The following is a 20,166-nucleotide window of genomic DNA, read 5'->3' on the forward strand; positions in this document are numbered from 1 at the left end:
CCAACTCCTCTTCTTGCTACTCAAGACCTTAACCAATAAATCTGATATCCTGCCCCTACATTTGACCTTGGGAATACCTGCTTTCAACCACTTGCTGCCATATGCATCAGCCTGAACATGTTGCCAATTTTTATGCTTCTTTAACTTGTTTATCCTTTCCTTTTCCCTTTCATTTTGTAGGTGCTGGATCCCTACTAACTCATTAAAACTTTATCCAAATGTCACATTCTGTTTTCCTGTCCCTCTTCCTGCTTAAGATAGAGCTGTCTCCTCAGCTGGGCTCCTACTTGCATTTCATACACACTTCCTATGCTGTCTTGCCTGGTATCTCTGCAGGTCTGGCTTCACCACTAGACAGTCTCATCCCTGAATCCTTAGTGCTTGGTGCAGAGCTTGTACACATTAAGGCCTAAATAAGCTGTGAAGTCAACTGAACATACAATGGTAGAACTGGGCAGGGGTATTCAGACACCATCTCCCTTAAGCTCTTTGCCCAATGGGAGGGTGCCAACCAGACGTTACTACTCCCGCATACAACCTGGAAAGTACTTGACAGCTGACAGGCACCTCCCAAGAAGGCTTCAGGGAGAAAGTGAGATTGGGACTTGGTTTTTTAAGGTCATGAAGAGTTGAGATTGATGGAGTAGAAAGTAAAGGATGCTATCCCAAGTTGGGAAGGCAACAAGAAACAGGACCAAACAAAGCCTGAAGAAATGGTGAGACCAATGTGGCCAGAGAAGTGTTGGTAAACATAAGACTCAAAGTCCATTTCCACATACCGCTCACACCAGAAGCACCTTCTGCACAGATGAATCTAAAGAAATAGAGAAGGGAACAGAGGCATGAGCCATCTGCTGTTTAGGGCCTCTTTTGCCTCTCTGTAACCCCATCTTTTATTACAGTGATGCTTTGCCTTCCCAGCCACCCCATAAGTTGTTTCTGCATTCCTATGCTCCTCTCTAGCCATTGCATTCCTTATTCCCCTGACTCCGTCTACCTATAGCTTTGTTGGTAGCAATAAAGTCCATCTCTCTCTAGGGACCTCACATCATCTCTGTACTATGTAACCATATCTGCCCTGTGTCCTATGGTCCTTTGAAGTGTGAAGAACTACTCTCCTTAATGACCTATGGATGGATGGCACCTTTAATCTAAGTACCTCTTCTCCAACTCTCTTTTCACCAGAGTCCATGAGGCAGGAAGAACATGCATTCTTCTCCCTTTTGGAAAAGAAATAGATCTTTATATCCAGGAAGGGACCGACTCCTTTATGATCATACTGTCTCAGGGCTGGGGATATGGTTATAGCAGATGACTTGCACACGGTTTGTAGGTGGCAGTCCAAGCTTGAGCTTTGTAAGACTAGAGTGTTAAGGGGCATGGGAGTCTAGGCTCATCTCACCTGTACTAGACAGTCTTCTCATGGTGGTCAGATCTTCAAGGAACATGTGTTTTCAGGCACTGAGACTACAGGGAGGTATGTCCAGGCCAGGTGTCCTTTGTATATGTGTGTACTGACACCCACCCCATTTTCATGTGGTTTGTGACTCATCAACCATGTATAAAACCAGTTGTATCAAGGTCAGAGCACAGTGGCCACAAGACACATCTTCAGTCCTAATTCAAACAGCCCATTGCATTTCTATTTCTAGCATTCATTGCTTGTGGCTTCATGTCATAATCTTCAAATTGGTTGTTTTGCACTTACAATCCCCACTAAACCTAAACAAGTTGAGGACAGCATCAATGTCTGTCTGTATCTTTGACATGACCACAGTCTCTGGAGCCACAGTCAACAAATTACAACAGGGAAGGGAAGCCTCCTGGGGTGCTCAATCATATTCTCTGATTTAACTCCACTGCAAGACACTACTGGAAAACTGGAATAGTTTATTCTCATTGTACAAATGAAATTCAGAGAAGTTCAGTTTCTTGCCCAAGGCCACACATCTGAAATCAGCCAACTTGGGAATTCAGAGCACTTCTTTGGGGCTTAAAATTAAGACCAGTCTTCCCACTGGGAATAAATCTTAACTCCACAGATGACATAAATCAATTTGTCAGTCAAAAATATAACAAATAAGGCACCAAATAACGTAAAATGCAGCAGTGAGTAAAATCGCTCTCACTCCACAGGAGCTCATTATCTTTATGTGAACAAAACCACTGAATGATGGTGGTAAGATTAGAGTGTTGGGTGCTGGGTTCTGGGTGCAGAGACACAGAGGTAAAACAGACACACTTCTACTGTCTGAGGTCTCCAAACCTGCTAGGAAGACATATATTATGAGTTTCTGAACAATAAAATTGGGATTCTGAAGTCCTTGGTTGTCATACAGGGAATGACAGAATGATATCCCGGTGTTCTCTCTCCTCTCCTCTCCTCCCCTCCCCTCTCCTCTTCCCTTCTGCTCCCTCCGCTCTCCTCTCCCTTTCCTGTCCTCTCTCTCTCTCTCTCTCTCTCTCTCTCTCTCTCTCTCTCTCACACACACACACACACACACACACACACACACACATCCCAAAGGGATTTTCCAAGCCCATAGGACCCCAGGATAAGCAGCACAATCCCACTGTTTTCCGTCCAAATTTTCAAACTATAGCTTTTTTGTGTGTTCCCATTCCCTTCTCATGTGTAATGTGTTGAATTAGTTGGAATGCAAGTGGCAAGATAGCAGATTGGAACTGTGGGAAAGTTGAATTTTCTCCAGGCCTAGAATGAAGTAATGCATGCATGCATCCATCCATCCATTGGCGGCCAATCATCCATCCTACAGACATTCGTTGAGCTACTATGACTGCTTTAAATCAGACCTGGACTGGGTTCTGGGGGCACATAGAAGAAGATGGCAAGGCCACTGTACCTATAAGGTCCCTGTCCAGTGAGGGAGATGGACATGCACACAGGTGAACTCATTGCAGTGTGTGTATAGGCGGTCTTCTCTTTCTGTTGTTTCCCTTTTGCAGGAAAGAAAACCCCCCTCCTTACAAGCACCCATCCCTGAGGGGCTCAACCAGCAATGTCCCCAGCAGCAAAGGGGGCAAGAAGAGCTCACTGAACCACAAAGACCCTTCAACTCCCTTTTAAAGACATGACACCTGGAGACATTGTGGGGGGGGGGGCAGGAACATGTATTTCATGTTGGGGCACAAAATTAAGTGCCCCTCCCTGGTTTCCAAGACAGGGTTTTTCAGCATAGTGCATATGCTGGTGAAAGGAAGAGGGGAAAAGAGAGAAAGTTTATCATTGTATTTTCCCTTTTACCAATGGGAAATGAATTGTGAGCCTTCAACTCAAGGCTGAGTGGAGCAGGAGAGTGGAGTCAGGCAAGCACAGACTTGTCTCCTGTGGCTCTGAGGAAAACCTGCACACCCCTCTCAAGAGTTCCCACAGCAGTGTTCTGTAAGCCCTTCTTCACCTTTTTAAAGTTGTATAGTCATTGCACAGGTGATTTCACTTAAGACAGGTTGCAATTGTTTCTAGTTTAGGAATGTGGTCTCCATATGTTCTGATCCAAAGCAACAGCAACGCACAAGCTACAGGCAAACAGGCTGTTGTGAGCAATAGAGTTTTTGAAAGCAGAGAGGGGTTAGAAACATGGCTACTCTATCTATAAGCCTCATGCTCTCCCACTCCCTCAAGTCCCAGCATGCAACCTCAGAAAGCTGTTCTCAAAGCCATTTTTCAACTCCCTGGGTAGTTTAATAGAAACTCTGGCTCCCCAGACAAAAAGCATTGCTCATTGGCTCTCAAGAACTACCTTGGCTAAGGTCTGCCATCCCTGGTGACAAGGATCAAGGGAGGTGAGCACTGATAATCTGCACTGAGGACAGGGTGACTACCAGCTAAGGGGACTGCAAGAGACAAAGGAACGCAACCTAGGCAGGTAGGAGTGATAAAAGAAAATGACAGCAGAAGCAATTCCCAAGGCAAAGCAAGCCAAATAGTGTGCATTTTCCTGAAGCTTAAAGTGCCTTTGTGTGATGAATGGGTCCAGGGGAGTCTACTCCCTTCCTGTCTGTGGAAGGGAGCAGCAGGCTGAGTCACCATGACAGCCTGCTAATTAAAATGACCTCCCGGAAATGAGGATTAGGAGATAGGGGAGGGAAGGAGGCTCCAGGGAGCTGGGGCCTTCAGCACAGAACTCCGGTTAAACATTCTTTACATTGGCAGCAGAGACTTTCAAAGTTTATTGCAAAAATCAAGAGCAAAGCTTGTTTTCTCTTTCGCATATTGGTTTTCAGAAATGGTAACAAAGAACCATATGTTAGTTTGCTCTGAATGTTCCATTGTATATATAGCAACATTCCTACATTTTTATTGTCCAAATAAAGTGGTTTGTGCAGCACCTCTGTTCCTCTGAATGTTCTTGGCACCCTTCCCTTTTGGTTTCCTACTTCTTGGAGAACAACCAACCAACCTCATATTAGAGTTAATCTCCTTGAGGTCAGGGGCTCTGTCAAGATGCAGAAGAATGGTCAGACTTGAATGCTCTGCAGTTCCTGTGTCGGAATTCTGGGGAGCATAAGGATGCCCCCAGATCAACATGGCCACCACGAGACAGCTTTGTAAATGATAGCATCACTTTAGATATCATGGACAGAGATGGGTTGCATACAATAGGATTGTAGCTTAGATCTGCTTTCTTCAGTGTCTGTATCTTGTGACCATACATGGGTACTGTATTTTTAAAAAAACTTTCAACTAACGAGAACCCAGGTTAAAACTTGGAGATAACCCAGGTTCTAAGTCTGAATTCAAACCCTGGCGTTATGTCTCAATATGGGCATAATATGGAACAGTCATTTTACCCCCATGGATCTCCATTCTCGAACTTGTAAACACCCATCTTCACAGTTGTGATCTGTGAACTTAAGTGTGGGAAAGCTCATTCAGAAAGTTTGTGTGCTCATCAAATGACAGTTGTGATCATTTGAAATGTGACCAATATGGAGAGGTATGTGGAAATCACTTCCCATTAGAAATGGACAAGGGAAGTGGAGTTGTTGCTTCTTGAGATAAAAAGTAAGGGGCAGAGGTAGGAAAGCAAGGTTGCAGTCTCTACAATGTTTAAGGAATATGGAACAAAAGAAGTAGATTCATGCTGTGTTTCCCAGAGTTAATTTAGACAAATCTGGGGAATACCATCCAGTAAGATAAACTTCTGTCAGGGAAAGAAAGCTTTCCATTAGGGAGCTGCCAACCACGAGTTCTATTGGATGTTAGTGAGCTCGTTATTATCAGAGGAATTTGGAGTATGGATGGATGGATGTCTGCCCTGGAGGAAGAAGGGTTATCATCCAGGTTTGAAGCTGGGTTTTCTGCTGCATCACCTCTCATCTGGGGCTTTGGAAAGAAATGACATGAGGCAGGAGGTTACATTTCTGTCAGATAGCAGAGTTTACAGCGTTAACAACAGACACAGGAACGTAAGTATCTGTGAATTATAGCATATCTACCATGTTGATGTGTAGCATTCCTTAGAGGGAAAAAATGTACTTATAAGGCAGACTACAGGCTTGCAATGGTCTGCTTCTCTGTGTTGACAAAGCAGATAAGGAAAGGAGGTCCAGGGATTGTCAGTGGCTCTTGCTTAGGTCTTGGCCAGATCACTTCCTCCATAGTGCTCTTGGATAAAGTCGTAACATCAAGCTGGTGAAAAAAGGCTTTCAGCATGGAGGAGTAAGATATCACCAGACAGACAGGTGAGCCAGACTGAGGCTTCTGGCCCACCTATCATAAGGCCATTTGGCCTACTTGTTTCCTGCACAAGAGTCACACAAATAGGCTGATGGATTTTTGTTCAGGGGGGAAAAATCACTTACAGCAGAAACAGATGACCGCCAGCAGGTTCCCATCCCAAGGATGCCTTCAGATGCTATCTGTCTCTGACCAGGAAGCAAGAGTGAGTGCTGGGGTCCCTGACCCCAGACCTAGTCTCCCCTGTCCCCACCTCCAATGGGCTTGGTCAGTGCAACAGGTGCGGGCAGGGTGGATATTTCACTACAGGGAGGGGAACGCTAGACTCTGGCTGACTCTCACCCACTGGTCATACTGGGGCAAGGGAAGTTTTGCTCTTTATTTCAGAGGTTCTGAAACACAACTGCTATGCATTTGCTCTCCAAAGTTGCAGCCAGCAAGCTGCAAACTACCAGCTTCCAGGATGATGCAGAGGCCCACAGCAATGGAGGCAAACCACCTGCCTTGAGGATGCTGTGTCCTTGTACAGGAGACTCCTTTAGCTAGGAACATTCTCTGTCTTTTCCCTAAGGGACAGCAGACAGAGCAGATGACAAGCTGTGTCTTGTCAGTGTGCCTCAGTGACATACCCAAAGCCTGCCTTGGAGAATCACAGCTCATTGTTCTAAGCAGAAAGAGCAGATTCAAGCATGGAGAAGGGAGATTAACATTTGTTAGGCATCAAGTCATACATTTGCTAAATGCTTGGTGAACACATGCAGTGTGCTAGGTGTGGTGCCAGATGTTTCCAAATCTACTTCCTTATTGGATAGTCTCTGAAGACTCATGAGGTAAGTGTGCTTGCTTCATTTGCCAGGGGAACACACTGAAAATACTGAGGACAAAATTCTTTCCTTGCATTCCCTTGATTGTCATTCTCTTGATTGTATGAACCTGGATCTCCACTACTCTACAATGAACCTCTTCTACTTATTCACAAAAGTCTGGTCACAACAGAAAACAGGCTGAAAACAATAGTGCAAAATATGGCACTATTGAGAACTGGTGGGAAACTGAGAGAAGAGGGGGACGTGAAGGTTGTCAGGCATAGAGGGACATAGAAAGCTGCTGCAGAGAGGCTCCTTCCCATCTCTCACTCCTGAACACCTGTGTGCAAACCTGAACTCCAGGGTCTTTCATAACCAGGGTCTGGGCATGGAGCCCATTTAACACAGAAGTTTCTAGCTCTCTTAGGGCCCTTGGAAGCTCAGCAGGAATCCTCTGGACTAGTTAGTCTATCAGGTTCCTTATCAATCTAGCCTTCTGGACAGTAGGAACTGGGCCCACTGTGTCATTGTCCCTGCCTCCTGAGTACTGCAGGGACATCAGCATATGAAGTCTTACCCTGGAAGGTTCATCCTAACCAACAAGGCTGAAGGATCCCAGAGGAGAGAGGAGAAACAGCTTAACAGGAATAGGAAATTAAAAGAGTCTAAGTGTGAGTCCCTGCTTGTCTCTACTCGCTGTGTGGCTTTGGGCAAGGGATTTGGCCTCTTTAGGCTTCTGGATCATCATCATCTGCAAAACAGGAGTGATTAATACATATTTCCCATAGCTAAGTTGAGGATTAAGAGTGATAATGTCTATACAGTATCTGACAGAGTAAAGCCCCTTTCCCTGAGTCCCCACCCCCTTTTGCCTCTCTCCTACTTGCTAAAGTTAGAAGTCCCTTTCTTCAAGCCAGAGTACACAGAAGTATGGGTAACTCCTAAAGAAAGGACAGCATAAGGGAGGTGCTCAGGGGAAATGGCTGGTACACTGTGGAATTAGAGTCAGGATAGATACCTACCACACATGTGTTGTGTCCATCCTGTGGTCTCAGCACTTAGCACAGGTTCTATAGCAGCAGCTACCTCACTGAGTAGAATGACTAATGATGGAGTGGCATGGGCAAGAGGACCTGAACTCCTGAAAAATGGGAGAGAAGAAGCAATGTAAGATAAGGTACAGAACTGACTAAAAGGAAAGAGGCCACAGTCCATAGCATCCTATGTTTTATTAAAATGGTGGCAAGCAGCTCTTAAAGACATATACCAGGCTCTTCCTGGGCTACTTTCAGATGGTGAGGAGTGTTTCAGGGATGCTAAGAAGCCATCAGACTCACAGGCTTGGCCAGATCATACTCTCTCTCACACACAAACTCAGAGTGCTTGGTGATCAAGGCGAGTCTCCCCCATGCAGAGGAAAAGGCTCAGTCAATGTGAATATGTTCCCTGCTTATGGTCCTCAGCCAGTAAGTAAGGATCCAGGTACACACTGAGCTCTGCCATACTCCAAGGCCTTCCATTTCACCCCAGACCTCAGCACAAAGCCTGGACAATCCAGAAAGTCAGCCTTGAACATGCTCTTTACTGCTTAAACTTCACATTGTCCCCAATGATCTGAGACTTATTTTTGACTGTGCTCATGTCAGTCTTAAATATAGATCTGCTGTTTACCCCGGCATCACCTGGGGGATTAATGTGCTCATTTTCTACCTTGTCCTCCAGGCTGCAGAGCCCACTGCTATCTGAACTCATTTTTGTTGTCTTTCCACACATATGATCAGTTCCCAAAGACCCATCTCTTCTGCCTTTTGATGAGTCTGCCCTTAAACAGTGTTGTGAACTGGAGTTGCAGTCAGGCAGACTTGAGTTTTACTCTCAACCACGACGCTTGCTCACTGGCTGAACTCACCTTCCCAACTCAAAAATGGTACAGTAAGACATGCCCAGAGGACTGCCATTCATTTCCCTTCCTCTAGCTTTCCTATGTCCTATATGCTCACCCTCCTATCCATTCCCATCACCATCCTTAAATTTATTGCTGGAATGGCCTCTCACTGACCTTCCTGAAGTCTCTGAATGCTTTCCTGCTAATCAACTGTCTCATTGGAAACTTCCGGGATCTCTATAAAACATGACTTCATATTTATGATACCATTCTTGGAGCAGTTTTTCAGTCCGGAAGACCAGATATCATTCTACTGTCTTTCATATTCTGCTTAATTGCCAGGACCTGCTGGTCCTGCCTTCTTACTCTCTCCCACACAGCAGTGTTACTCCCCTTAGCCAAAGAACATCATTCATACATATGTGCATGTAAAAACAATTAATGAAAAAGAGGGCATGAATTTGAAAGCAGGTAAGTAGAGGGTATATAGAAGGGTGTGAAGTGGGGAAAATGAAGGTAGAAATGATATAATTACATTAATGTCAAAAGTAAATGAAAAGAAATTAAATGTTTTAAAAAGGAAGATTTTCACTATTTAAGACTTGGATTATGCTGGTCATTGGTCTATGCTGTAATCAAGACCTTGTTTTTAAACAGACTCAACCTGTATATCATAACTCCATGCCATCCCCCAATCTTTGCTTTTGAATATGTCCATTGTTTCCCTCAGGTAATGGCCACCTCCCCCATGATCATTTACTTGAGAACAGAGCTTGTTAGTTTCTCATCTTCATAACTCTGTAGCACTTGAAAAGAGTTCCATAGGAACAGAGATATCAGCAAATGCAACAAGATCAAAGAAATAATAAAATGCCCTCACGTCTCAAACTCTATCATGACCTCACCCTGTCACCAGATCCTAAATATGGATTCATCTTCCCAAAGCAATGACTTCCAGTGAGACAACCTACTGCCCAGGCTTCCCAAGCCCACAGACTTAAGTTCTAATGCAGCAGGGAAGGCAGCACAGTTTAGTACAGTGCTTTTGGACTTGGAGTCACAAATCATGCTTGGTCTTCAATGCTGTGGTCTCGGTGGGGAAGTTTACTTATCTCTAGGTGCTTTCCCATAAACCATCTTCTCAGAGCCCAGTAGGCCATTTTTTCCCTATGTATATAAGAAAAACAACCTTCGCTGGTATGTCTGCATCTGATGCTGTTGCTGTTAAAATTAACAAACACTGCTGGCACTGCCATCATCACTACCATGGCTATTAATGCTATTAGTGTGTGTGTGTGCGTGTGTGTGTGTGTGTGTGTGCGCGCACGTGTGCGTGTGCATGCATGTGTGCTGTATATACTTATTTGTGTATGACATGTATGTGCACTGGGTGCTCCAGGGTTCTTCCTGTCTTTACTTCCACAGCACTGGGGCCACAAGCACATCACACCAACTTTTACATGGGTCCTCATGCTTGCGTGGCAAGTGCTTTACTGACTGAACCATCTTCCCAGCCCTCACTATTACTATAGACATTACTTCTACTGATGCCAGCAATACTACTCCTGATAGGAATGCTGCTGCATCTACACTCATGCTGATCCACTACTACTATCTGCTGATTAGACCGGCATAAGACACTTATTGGGGGGTATGGAGGACTTCACACTCACAGACATGCTCTAAGGGAACTTGAGATATTAAGCATACGGGATTGTTCCTTCAAGGCAAGGAATGCAAAATCAATTTTCTACCCAGAAGGCTGGAGCAGACATGCTTTCTAGCCTGGTGACCTTTGCATGAGACTTTCTGGCACAGGACCCCCCCCCCAGACTCTTCTCATAAACTCGTTTTTCTCAGCCAGTGGAACCCATCTTTATGCAAGGTGTCATGTACTTTACAAAGAGTTTCGATGTAGTCACATCTGATCTGTATTTAGTTTACTTTGTTCCTCAACAAGACTTAGGTATGCTTAGTTGTGCATGAAAACCATCACAAGAATGGTTTTCACCAGATTGTGCTGTGCTTAGACACGTCTTAAATAAACCACTTGGGGTCAAACTCCAAACTTTGAATCAGCACCGGCTACTGAGTCGTGTTGTGCCAAACCACCTTCTTGCCTCCTGCTACTCGTCACTCTGCTGCCCATGAAGGTCTGAGATCCTTGCAGTTACTGTTGCTAGTCTGCTTTTGCTACCATCACTGCCATCCGGTGCCTTCCACTGGATGCTGCTGCCTCTTCTCAGCCCTAACTGAATGATGCCTGACTCCCAGGGTGTGATCTCCTACAATCCATGCAACAGCCCTGTGAAACAGGTGCTGTGCTCTCTATTTCCCTGATAAGGAAAGAGAAAGGTAGGAAGGCTAAGTAATCTATCTAAAACAGCACAGCTTTGTGGAGGCGCCTGGATGCCATCAGACTCTGACGCCCATGTTCTCTCCATTTTCTCCTCCATCCTTTTGTATACAATCCCAATACTGACAGTACAATAAATATTTAATGGTGGTTATAAAAAGCCTCAGCCTCAGGGAGCTCGCTGGTTCATTTTGGTTTCTGTGCACGACCTCATTTTGCCTTATTCCCTTGAGCCTGGCTTTAGGCATTCTCCTTTACAGCTGGATGTCCTCAGTGCCCGCATCTGCGTCTCTTCCTTTGAAACAGCAGCTGAGAAAGGGATGTCTTAACAGGAGAATTGGTACCACCCTAGAGCTGTAGTGAGGAGAGGAATGCCTGTGATGCCAAGAGACAGCATGGGAGCGTGTGGGGAGGAGCAGTTCCTTGTAGCTTCCCCCTTCACTTACTTGATAAAGCAGACAAGCCACAGTGAGTTTCCCCACCACCTATCCTGAAGGCTTCCCCTCCTGCTACCCCAAGCTGCTCCCCAGAGCAAACTCCACTGATTCAAATTAGGAAACCAAACAGACTTAAAGATGTAAATGTTAGGAAAGTGGGATCTGCTCCCAGCTCTGATGCGGCTGGCAGTTACCCTAGTGCTCCAGCTGACTTCAGTTTTAGTCTTTGATATGAGGATGTGGTTCTCAATCGACACATTCCCCAAGAGTATGGTGAGGATCAAATGGAAAGATGAAAGGAAAAGTGCAGTATTTTAGATACTGTTTTCCACCACCCCACCCCTTCGCCTGAGACCTCAGAAAGGCTTCTGCTGTGTTCACACCTCACTTTCAGCCCAGAGTTTGCCATTAAGGAATTCAATGAAATTCACAAAGCATCTATGTTTACCAGGTAACTCCCAACTCTTCCCTGCTCCACTGATCACCACCTCTCCTCTCACAAGGCCTTGTGGCAGGAAGTCTCCCCTGATCTTTATAGTTAGCCCCTCCACTGAGCTTCTAGACAACTATTGTTCAAACATTTCATCTATTTCACTCTGTCTGGATATCAGCTCTGTTTCCAACTCAGCTTTGCATTATTCTGGGGATAGGATTGCTAGAAATGAAGATGCCCACAATTTTTCACATTCCTGGTACCTCGGGGGTCTACTACAAGGTGGGAGAGTATCTAGCCATTCACTGAGGACCAGGAGAAGGAGGAGAAAATGGAGGGGAAAGGAGAGGGGGAGGAGGAGCAATATGTACTGGGAAGAGGGACCTTCAATTGAGAAAATGTTTTATCAAATTGGCCAGTGGGCAAGTCTGTGGGGGCATTATCTTGATTAATGATTGAGGTGAGAGCCCAGCTCACTGTAGGAGGGGCCACCCCTGGACAGGTGGCCCTGGGTTGTATAAGAAAGGAAGCCATGGGGAATGAGTCAGTAAGCAGCGCTACTTTCTGCTCTTGAGTTCCTGCCCTGACTTCCCTTGATGACAGACTAATCTGTAAGATGGAATAAACTCTTCCCCATGATTTTGGTCAAGGTGTTTATCACTGTAATAAAAAGCAAACTAAGACCCAGGGTGAGGAGGATGAAGATCAGGATGACAATAAGGAGGAAAACGAGGAGGAAGAAGATAAAAATGAGGATGAGTAAAAAAGTTTCCTCCTGCAGCCGATGAAAACAAATACAGAGGCTCACAGCCAGACACTGTACAGAGGGGAGAGACCTTGGAATACTCAGTCCAAAATGGGATGTTTCTATCAAATCCCTCCCATCAGGGCTTAGGGAACACTGTGGAAGAGAAAGCAGAAAGAGTCTAAGAGTCAGAGCCCATAGAGCACACTAAGGAGACACAACAGGACCTAAGCACATTAATTCACACAGGCGGTGGCAGCATGCACAGGGCCTGCACCAGTCTACACCCGACCCAACGGTGTCCTAGTGCTGAAAGGAGATGTGTACACAAGCTCCCATACCTAACCCAGAAGCCATCTCAGTAGGCACTTGCAAATGAAAAGTCGTTTATCCAGTGGAGTCTTGATGGATATTCAAGTTACTTCAAGGGCAGGCTCCATGAACAGAAGTAGATAGCTAACAAAATAAACTCAGTGGCCTCCTTGGAAGTCCTTTATCTTATAAAGTTTTGTTGGGACATTTGTTCTTATACCTTATAGGTTCTTTGTATACTTATTATGGCTTCTGGTTTTGTTTTTATGAGATTCTTGTGTGTTCGAATATGTGTGTCTCTATGTCTATATTTGGCTTTGTGCTTTTTGTTTTTTTCTTTTTTGGCTCTTTTTCTTTTGTTTGTCTCATTGTATTCAACTTGTTTGTTTTTATTTTATCTTATTTTATCATTATTCTTTAGGTGCCCGTTTGTTTTCTAAGAGCGATACAAAGGGTATGGATTTGGATGGGAGGGGAGGGAAAACCATAACCAGAATATATTGTATGAAAAAACCCATTTTCAGTAAAAGAAAAATAGAAAGAAAGGATCTGTGAGGGACAACACTCTTCTCCCTCTAGGAGTTCCCAAGTGAAAGCAAAGCTCAAATTTAGGGAAAATGAAAGAAACTTAGCTTCCAAGCCCAGGTTGGAAATTGTCAAATTTCAAGAGTGCTCATGGAACGCCAGGAGAGGTGACAGCCGACCTGCCTGCACAGGTTCCATGTGTGGTGCAGACGTGCCACTGAATTTGCATTGTGTGTGCATTTGTACCAGCAGTGTCTCCAGTTCCTGTGTGAAATGCATGAGTGCATGCAGTTGTGATTTTGTGTAACTCCATTACCAACCAGGAGGTGACAGATTATTATTGATTCTAAGCACAGTTTTACATAACCTGTAGTCAGAGGTCCTGGGTTAAGTTCCTGTTTGAAATTCTGTCTACTTTCTTGACATATCATCCATATTAATGGTCACCTCCTGTGCCCCAGCCTCCTTGGGATTGTGCCCAGCAGGATGTCAGGGCCATCTCTCCTCCTTCCCAAAGTCAGTGAAAGCTGATCCTGGCTGGCCTAGTTCTCTGGGGTGGGGAGCTCACCAAACACCCATTTCTTAATTCTATTGCTACCACTGGGTATTTCCAGGTTCTTGGAAATTTGTGCAAAGAATTAAGAAGCACACAATAAAGGGTTTTATTGAAAAACAAAACAAACAACAACAACAAAAACACAAACTGTGGGTTAGAGATACTGCAAAAGCATGAGATTCTCTCAGAGCTTCTACCTAACAGCCTGGGCTTTCCTTAGGAGGGGTCAGTAGCTAGGGGCAGGGATAGATGTCCTTCTGGTTTTAATTGATAGGTTTAGGTTATATAAATCTTTGTTGCCTGCAATTCCTTTCTATTTTTAATCCTATTCACAACTAATTGGGCATAGCCCTAAGAGGGTAAACACAGATTTTTCCCTCAGGAGTTTGCTCAGAGGACATAGTTTGTTTTATTGTACATAGACCCCCCCCCCAACCCAGTTTTGGCTAGCTTTGCCCATGTTCTTTCAGGGTATGCTTTTAGGATGTGTTGCATAGAACAGTTACTAAGGCATTGATCATAGAGGAAGGACCTATTGTACTGTTTAGAGTGGGTGATGCTCAACTCAGTGTGGATGGGGATCCTGGATTCCTACATGTTTCCCAGGGCCCCACTGAGGACTGTCCATGAAATTCCTCAGTCACACTCAAGTGGGTGTCTCTGTTGATCCTGGTGGCAGCAGCTGTTAGTACACCATTTGTAATTGGACTTGTTGCATTCTGGGATAAAGAAACTGTGTGGATTTATTAAGAAGAGAAATTCCAAAGGCAAAACCAACCAACCAAGAAATGAACAAACCAAAACGTTGCCACCCCCCACCAAACAAAATAAGCCAACCTAGGATATAATAGGTACCAGTGAAGGGAGTTAGTAATTCCAGATTTTGAAGCTCTTGCCCAGTATTTCTAAAAATGGCTGCTCCAAACAAGGGTGAATACTAGAAGGTGGTTTAAGGTGGAGTATGCACAACTGTGAAATAAATACTTTGTTGTTTTGGCCCATAAAGCAACTCCTGGGGGCTTGAGATTACAACTCCATTAAAAAGCAAATATGTAGGGTGGGAACTCTACAAACCTTAAGCCTTATTCAGTATGTATGTCCTAACTCATTCCTATTAAGTTGAAGAGAACTAACTAGCCCAGGAGCAAGGACTGAAACCTGACTAGCTCCTGCCATCCCCTTTCTTTGAGCCTCAGTTTCCCCATTATAGAATTGCCTTTCCTATATCACAGGATAAAGAACTTTGGAGGAAATGAATGTATGAGGAGGAACAACTGTTTTTCTCTGGGTTCCTGCTAGAAGCAGGCATTGGTGTGTGTCTGTGCTGTAGGGCAATTGGGGGGGGGCATCAGGAACCCAAGAATGAACTATTAGAAAGAGACTGAACTAAGGACAGAGTGTAGCTCAGTGTTAAAGAACATGGTTACATCAGCACCTCCTAGGTTCACCCCCAGCATCTCTCAATCAACAGCTGAACTGGAAGAAAAAAAACATGTAGAATCTAGTCCCAATCTGTTCCTAGCATTTCTGTAGCTTTATGAAAGCCTTCTCCACCTCTGTTTTCCTAGAATTTCAGCTTCAGTTTAGCAACAGATTCTCTGTCCTCTGACCTGATATTGAGCCATCACCTGGAGGGGACCAGAAAGTGACCCAGCAAACTTTGCATTTGAGAGGCTCAATGCCATAGTACTAATTAGCATTGCCTTGGTACAGGCACCATGGAGTACACTTGACCTGTCAGGATAAATAAAACAATAATTTAATATTATGTGTAATTTTTTTTGTATGTATAGACCATCTGTGGCTGCCCTAGAAATGGGTAAGATGGCTTGTCTTGATTTAAATGATATGTTTAGAAACTGAGCCTGGGGCCCTGAAGGGCTATTGTAATGGACTCATATGGAAGCATAGGCACAAGGGTGTAGATGCTAGTTCTGACAGACCAGTTAAAACTTCTTTCTTTCATCTTGTGATTTTCAAACTGTCTCAGTGGATGTTAAGTTTCACATTTATATATAACGGGATTAATTGCTGCCTGTGCCAGAGGAAGGTAGCAAGGAATAAATGATATGATGTGAATAAAGACCCTTGCATACAACATGCTTTGTGATTTTAATACCTAGTATTTCTCTAGGAGTCAGCCAAACCAACACCTTGACACACACTTGGAAGTTGTGGTCCCTCATCACAGATGTGCAATGAGGAGTCCTTACCAACTGCAGGCTTACCTGCAGCATATTAACATATTGTCTCCCTTTTCATTGAAATATCAGTTTCATTCATTCACCAGTGATGTCTACCATGGTATCTTTGTAGGTAAGTTTTTTTACTTATTTATTTATGATTTGTTTGTTTGTTTGTTTTCAAACTTTAGGCAGTGAGGCAAAGAGCTGGGGCAAGTAATTCATTTGTTGAGTGTTATCAGGAAAAAGAAATAATGGAGAAATAGAAGTTAGAGCACAGATGGAATCTAGTAAAGTGTGTTCTACTGGGAGCTAATACTACAGTGGGAGTGGGGGGATCTCAAGACCCTTTAGGGGTGATCTTAGCAACAATAGAGGAAACCCCTCCTTATAATTGAGGTTTACCTCCTTGATATAAGTTGCTCTTCTGCAAAGCTGATCTCCAGTGTAGCTGATGATCCCTTAAATCAGTGGTACTGGCCAAGTGCATGGAACTGTCCACGATGCTGTGCTGAAGTCAGGTAGTCTGACATGTGGGAGGTATCTGCTGTTCTGGGAAACAGAAGGGTCAGTGAGCATGAGCTTCTTGCTTTTGCTATATGCTGTTGCTGGGAAGTCCAATAGGGTCAGTGATGGAGTCACCATTGGACGCCGAGAATCAGGCTCAGCACTGCAGAGTTAAGCACCGTGTAAATATTTACTTAGTGAAAGGACAAATGTGGATGGACAGGCATATGGATGGGTAGACAGACTTTCTCTTTATAGTGTAAGAATGAAATGTGTCTATAAATGGGGAGGTGATGCATGGAGGTTGGGTGCATATGAATTTTCACCCAGTGTAATCAATTTGGGGTAGGAGCCACTAAGTCAGATAGTTCTCAGGAGAAATTAATCTAGAGCTGGGTCAAAGGAACCATCAATACTGGACCTGTTGAAAACTTGGCACATACAGTGCTCCAGCTTGGAATCAATATCACAAATAGGACCCAAAAGAGCAGCAGATGTGACACTGTGGAGAAAAATAGCCCGTGAGTGGAGTCAGAAAGGGGAGAGCCCAGAAGGACCAGGAGCAAGGAGCCCATCCTCTAAATAACTCTGGTTTAGACACTCCTTAGGCCTTTGCAAAGCCTTACCCTGCTGCTGACACTGATGGGGCTTCCCGCCTGGCCAGAGCCTCTGACCAGAAAACAAGGGCATTAACAACACAGTGTTAGAGTTTGTGTGTTAGCATCATTAAAAAAAATGTAGTTGAAATTTAAAAATCAATTTCTCTAAATAACATTTACTTTTCATTAACAAAGTTTTTGTGGAAACTTTGAAATTTCAAAATCAGATAGGAACATAAATAACTTGTCCCTATCAAAAAATAAAGCCAGTTAATTCTGTATTTGCATTATTACATACTTTTCTTCACAGTGTTCTGTGTCTAGACTGCACAAGGTAGCTTCTAAGCACGTCTCTTCATGTCATGGAAAATGCTTTGAAAACACTAATTTTTACTCTTGGTAAAATTAGTCTTTCACACAGATAAATCCCAATTTATTTACCCGTTCTCTTCTTGTTGGCTATTCAGATCATTCTTCTATTTTTCACTATTATAAATTGTAATGATATGGATAGAATTGTATAAAACCCTTTATGCACAATATCTCCTTCAAACTGCCCTCCCAACCGAGTACAAGATATGTATTTAAGAGTTCCCAAGAAGCACTCTGCAGGAAAAAGGAAACCTACAATGAGGCAGGTGGTTAACCAGTGAAGTGTTCATTGTCAAGCAAATTAGTAACCAAAGCTTAATCCTGCTGGGCAGCTCCAGGAGCCAGTGTGGAGTTCATATCTCCAAGTTAGCCAGCTGAAAGCCAGGGTATTTTCACCCACCCTAGTCTCTGCTTTCAAAGAGTGTTAGTAACTGTCATTTTCCATTCTGGGCATAAAGACAGATGTGGAGTGTAGGGGGAAAGCAGGCCCTAGTGGCCACATCAGTGCAGGGCCTCAGAAGTGTGGGGCAGCATTCCAGATAGTAGTAAGTTCCGGGTGAACCTGGAAAAGATAGAGTCTCTCAACTTGGCTTTGCAAAGAGAAAACCTCCCTGTGACCTTGGGCAAGCCACTTCATCTGTCAGAGCTCCAGGGTCTGATGGGGATAATGCTTCAGACAATATCTGTCTGGAAGCCGGTCAGGAGGGGTCACAGAGTGGGTCTCTGGGCATTTGGGTTAAGTGTAAGGCCATCATCTGTTCAGTGTCCTGGACCGTTCCCATCAGGTAGGTGGGAGTCGTCCTGCAGACATGCAGTGCTTTCTTCAGAAGAGCTAATTAAAAGAAATTAAATAGAAAATGGGCCTGTTCCCTGAGTTTATGAGATGAGTAGTTTTCCAGATTAATTATACAATATCCAAAATACACGCGGTTCATTGAAATACAGCAAAAGTCCTTGATGAATTTTGGAGTATTTCATTTTGTTCTCTTGCAAGAGGGAGACAAATATACAATTGCTCATCTCTATTCACTGGCCGTCGTCAGGTCTGGAGTCCCCAAGGAAAGGGCTTAATTGCTCCGTAAGCTTCACATTCAAGGGCTCCTCAGTGCTAAGCTCCTGCCCAACTGCATGAAAGTAAAAATGACAAAGATAGCAAGTGACACATTTATCAAATATGCAGATTGTGAAGAAGTCAATGTGGGTTGCTCATGTCAGTGAGGCTCCAGATGGAAACCAGCCCTCCTACAGACCTCCGGCAGCCTTCCCGCCCAACTTAAGGTCACAGCAAAAGGTATTCAATACCCCTGTGGACTAACTACAAAATCCATGTTTATTCTTTGAGGTCACCCACCTCTGTGTTCCCTCTTCCTGAATATGTTCTAAAATTTTATCAACCACTTGTAAACAAATACTTTTATTTTTATTTATTTATTTATTTTTTTTGGGTGGTCATGTTTTCGAGACAGGTTCTTACTATAGCCCAGACTGGCCTAGAACTCACTATATATAGCCCAAGCAGGCTAGCTTCATACATGAGGCAATCCTGCCCCAGTCTCCCAAGAGCTGATATTACAGGCATGAGCCACCATGCTTAGTGTTGGAAAGCAAGTGTGAGAGCTCTCCAAAGCAAGATCTCAACAGACAGCCCTGCCCTGGTCCATTCCTGCATACATGTATTTTTGGTAATATGAAATATGAGTTAATATTGCACAGATTTGTAAATTAACAGGCTTAGTCTGAGATACTAAAGCTTCCTGATAGTTTTGATTGCCTATTTGATTTGATCAACAAATGCCTAGTTGATTAATGAAGCAACTCTCTAGGTGTGACTCTGATGACATTTACTATGACAGTGGATCATGAGGGCTCTGACCTCATGAATTGATTAGCTCTTTGATGGATGAGAACATGATGATGTATGGGACACAGTAAAGGTTAAGAGGTGGGGCTGAATTGGAATACTGGAGCATGTCCACGGGGGCTATTTCTTACCTCATTAAATTCTTCTGTCTCCTGCTGTCATCTTTCTTATTCACCAAGAAGTAAAAACAAAACAAACAAACAAACAAACAAACAAAACCAGACTCCACAATGTTTTCTTACCCAGTGATGCTCTCTGCCCAAGTTCATGGGCCAAGTTAACACATACAGAACCTTCAACAGTATAGGCAAAGACAATTCCTAAGCTGTTATGTCAAGTTTTTTTTAAAATAATTTTTATCTTTCATTAAAATATATTAAAGAACTTGAAAATAAAAAAAAATCGCCCACTGGAATTAACCAGCCCCAAAGTCTCTACACATCAATGAACATGGACCAGGACTCAATTTAGTCCCAGTTTCTCTAGGCTCCATTCTAATAAAGAAGCCATGTGGACATTCTCCTGTTCATTGCTCCACTATTCATAAGGCTTCATTCATGGGGTTTATATACCCCATAGAGTACTCGCCAGGAAATTCTGCACACACAGTGACAGGGATGAACATTGAAGACATCATGCTAGTCACAGAAGGACTACACGAGCCTACATCACTTGCTATTTGAAGTGATCAAATTCATAGGATAAGAGCAGAATGATAAGTGCCATGGATTAGGGGGAAAAAGGGGTGGCTAAGTATTAATTAAAAGGCATACAGTTTCAGGTAGAATGCATAAGCTCTAGAGATTTATTGTCTAGCATCATACCTATTGTCATCAATAACATACACTTAAAAGTTGTTAAGGATGCATCGCCATATAGCTCAGTGGT

General features: G+C 43.8%; 1 protein-coding gene across 1 annotated transcript in view; it reads left to right on the forward strand.

The window, feature by feature from the left end:
• Agbl4 (AGBL carboxypeptidase 4) overlaps positions 1-3,112 on the forward strand; it is a 1,068,750-nt gene extending 1,065,638 nt beyond the window's left edge. Inside the window, exon 13 of the mRNA XM_051188468.1 lies at positions 2,968-3,112. Within this exon, the coding sequence (XP_051044425.1) occupies positions 2,968-3,088 (121 nt within the window). The 3' untranslated portion in view covers positions 3,089-3,112. The remainder of the gene's footprint in view (positions 1-2,967) is intronic.
• The last annotated feature ends 17,054 nt before the right edge of the window (positions 3,113-20,166 follow it).

This window comes from Phodopus roborovskii, unplaced genomic scaffold (genome assembly GCF_943737965.1).
Source record: "Phodopus roborovskii unplaced genomic scaffold, PHOROB, whole genome shotgun sequence".
Taxonomy (NCBI): Eukaryota; Metazoa; Chordata; class Mammalia; order Rodentia; family Cricetidae; genus Phodopus; species Phodopus roborovskii.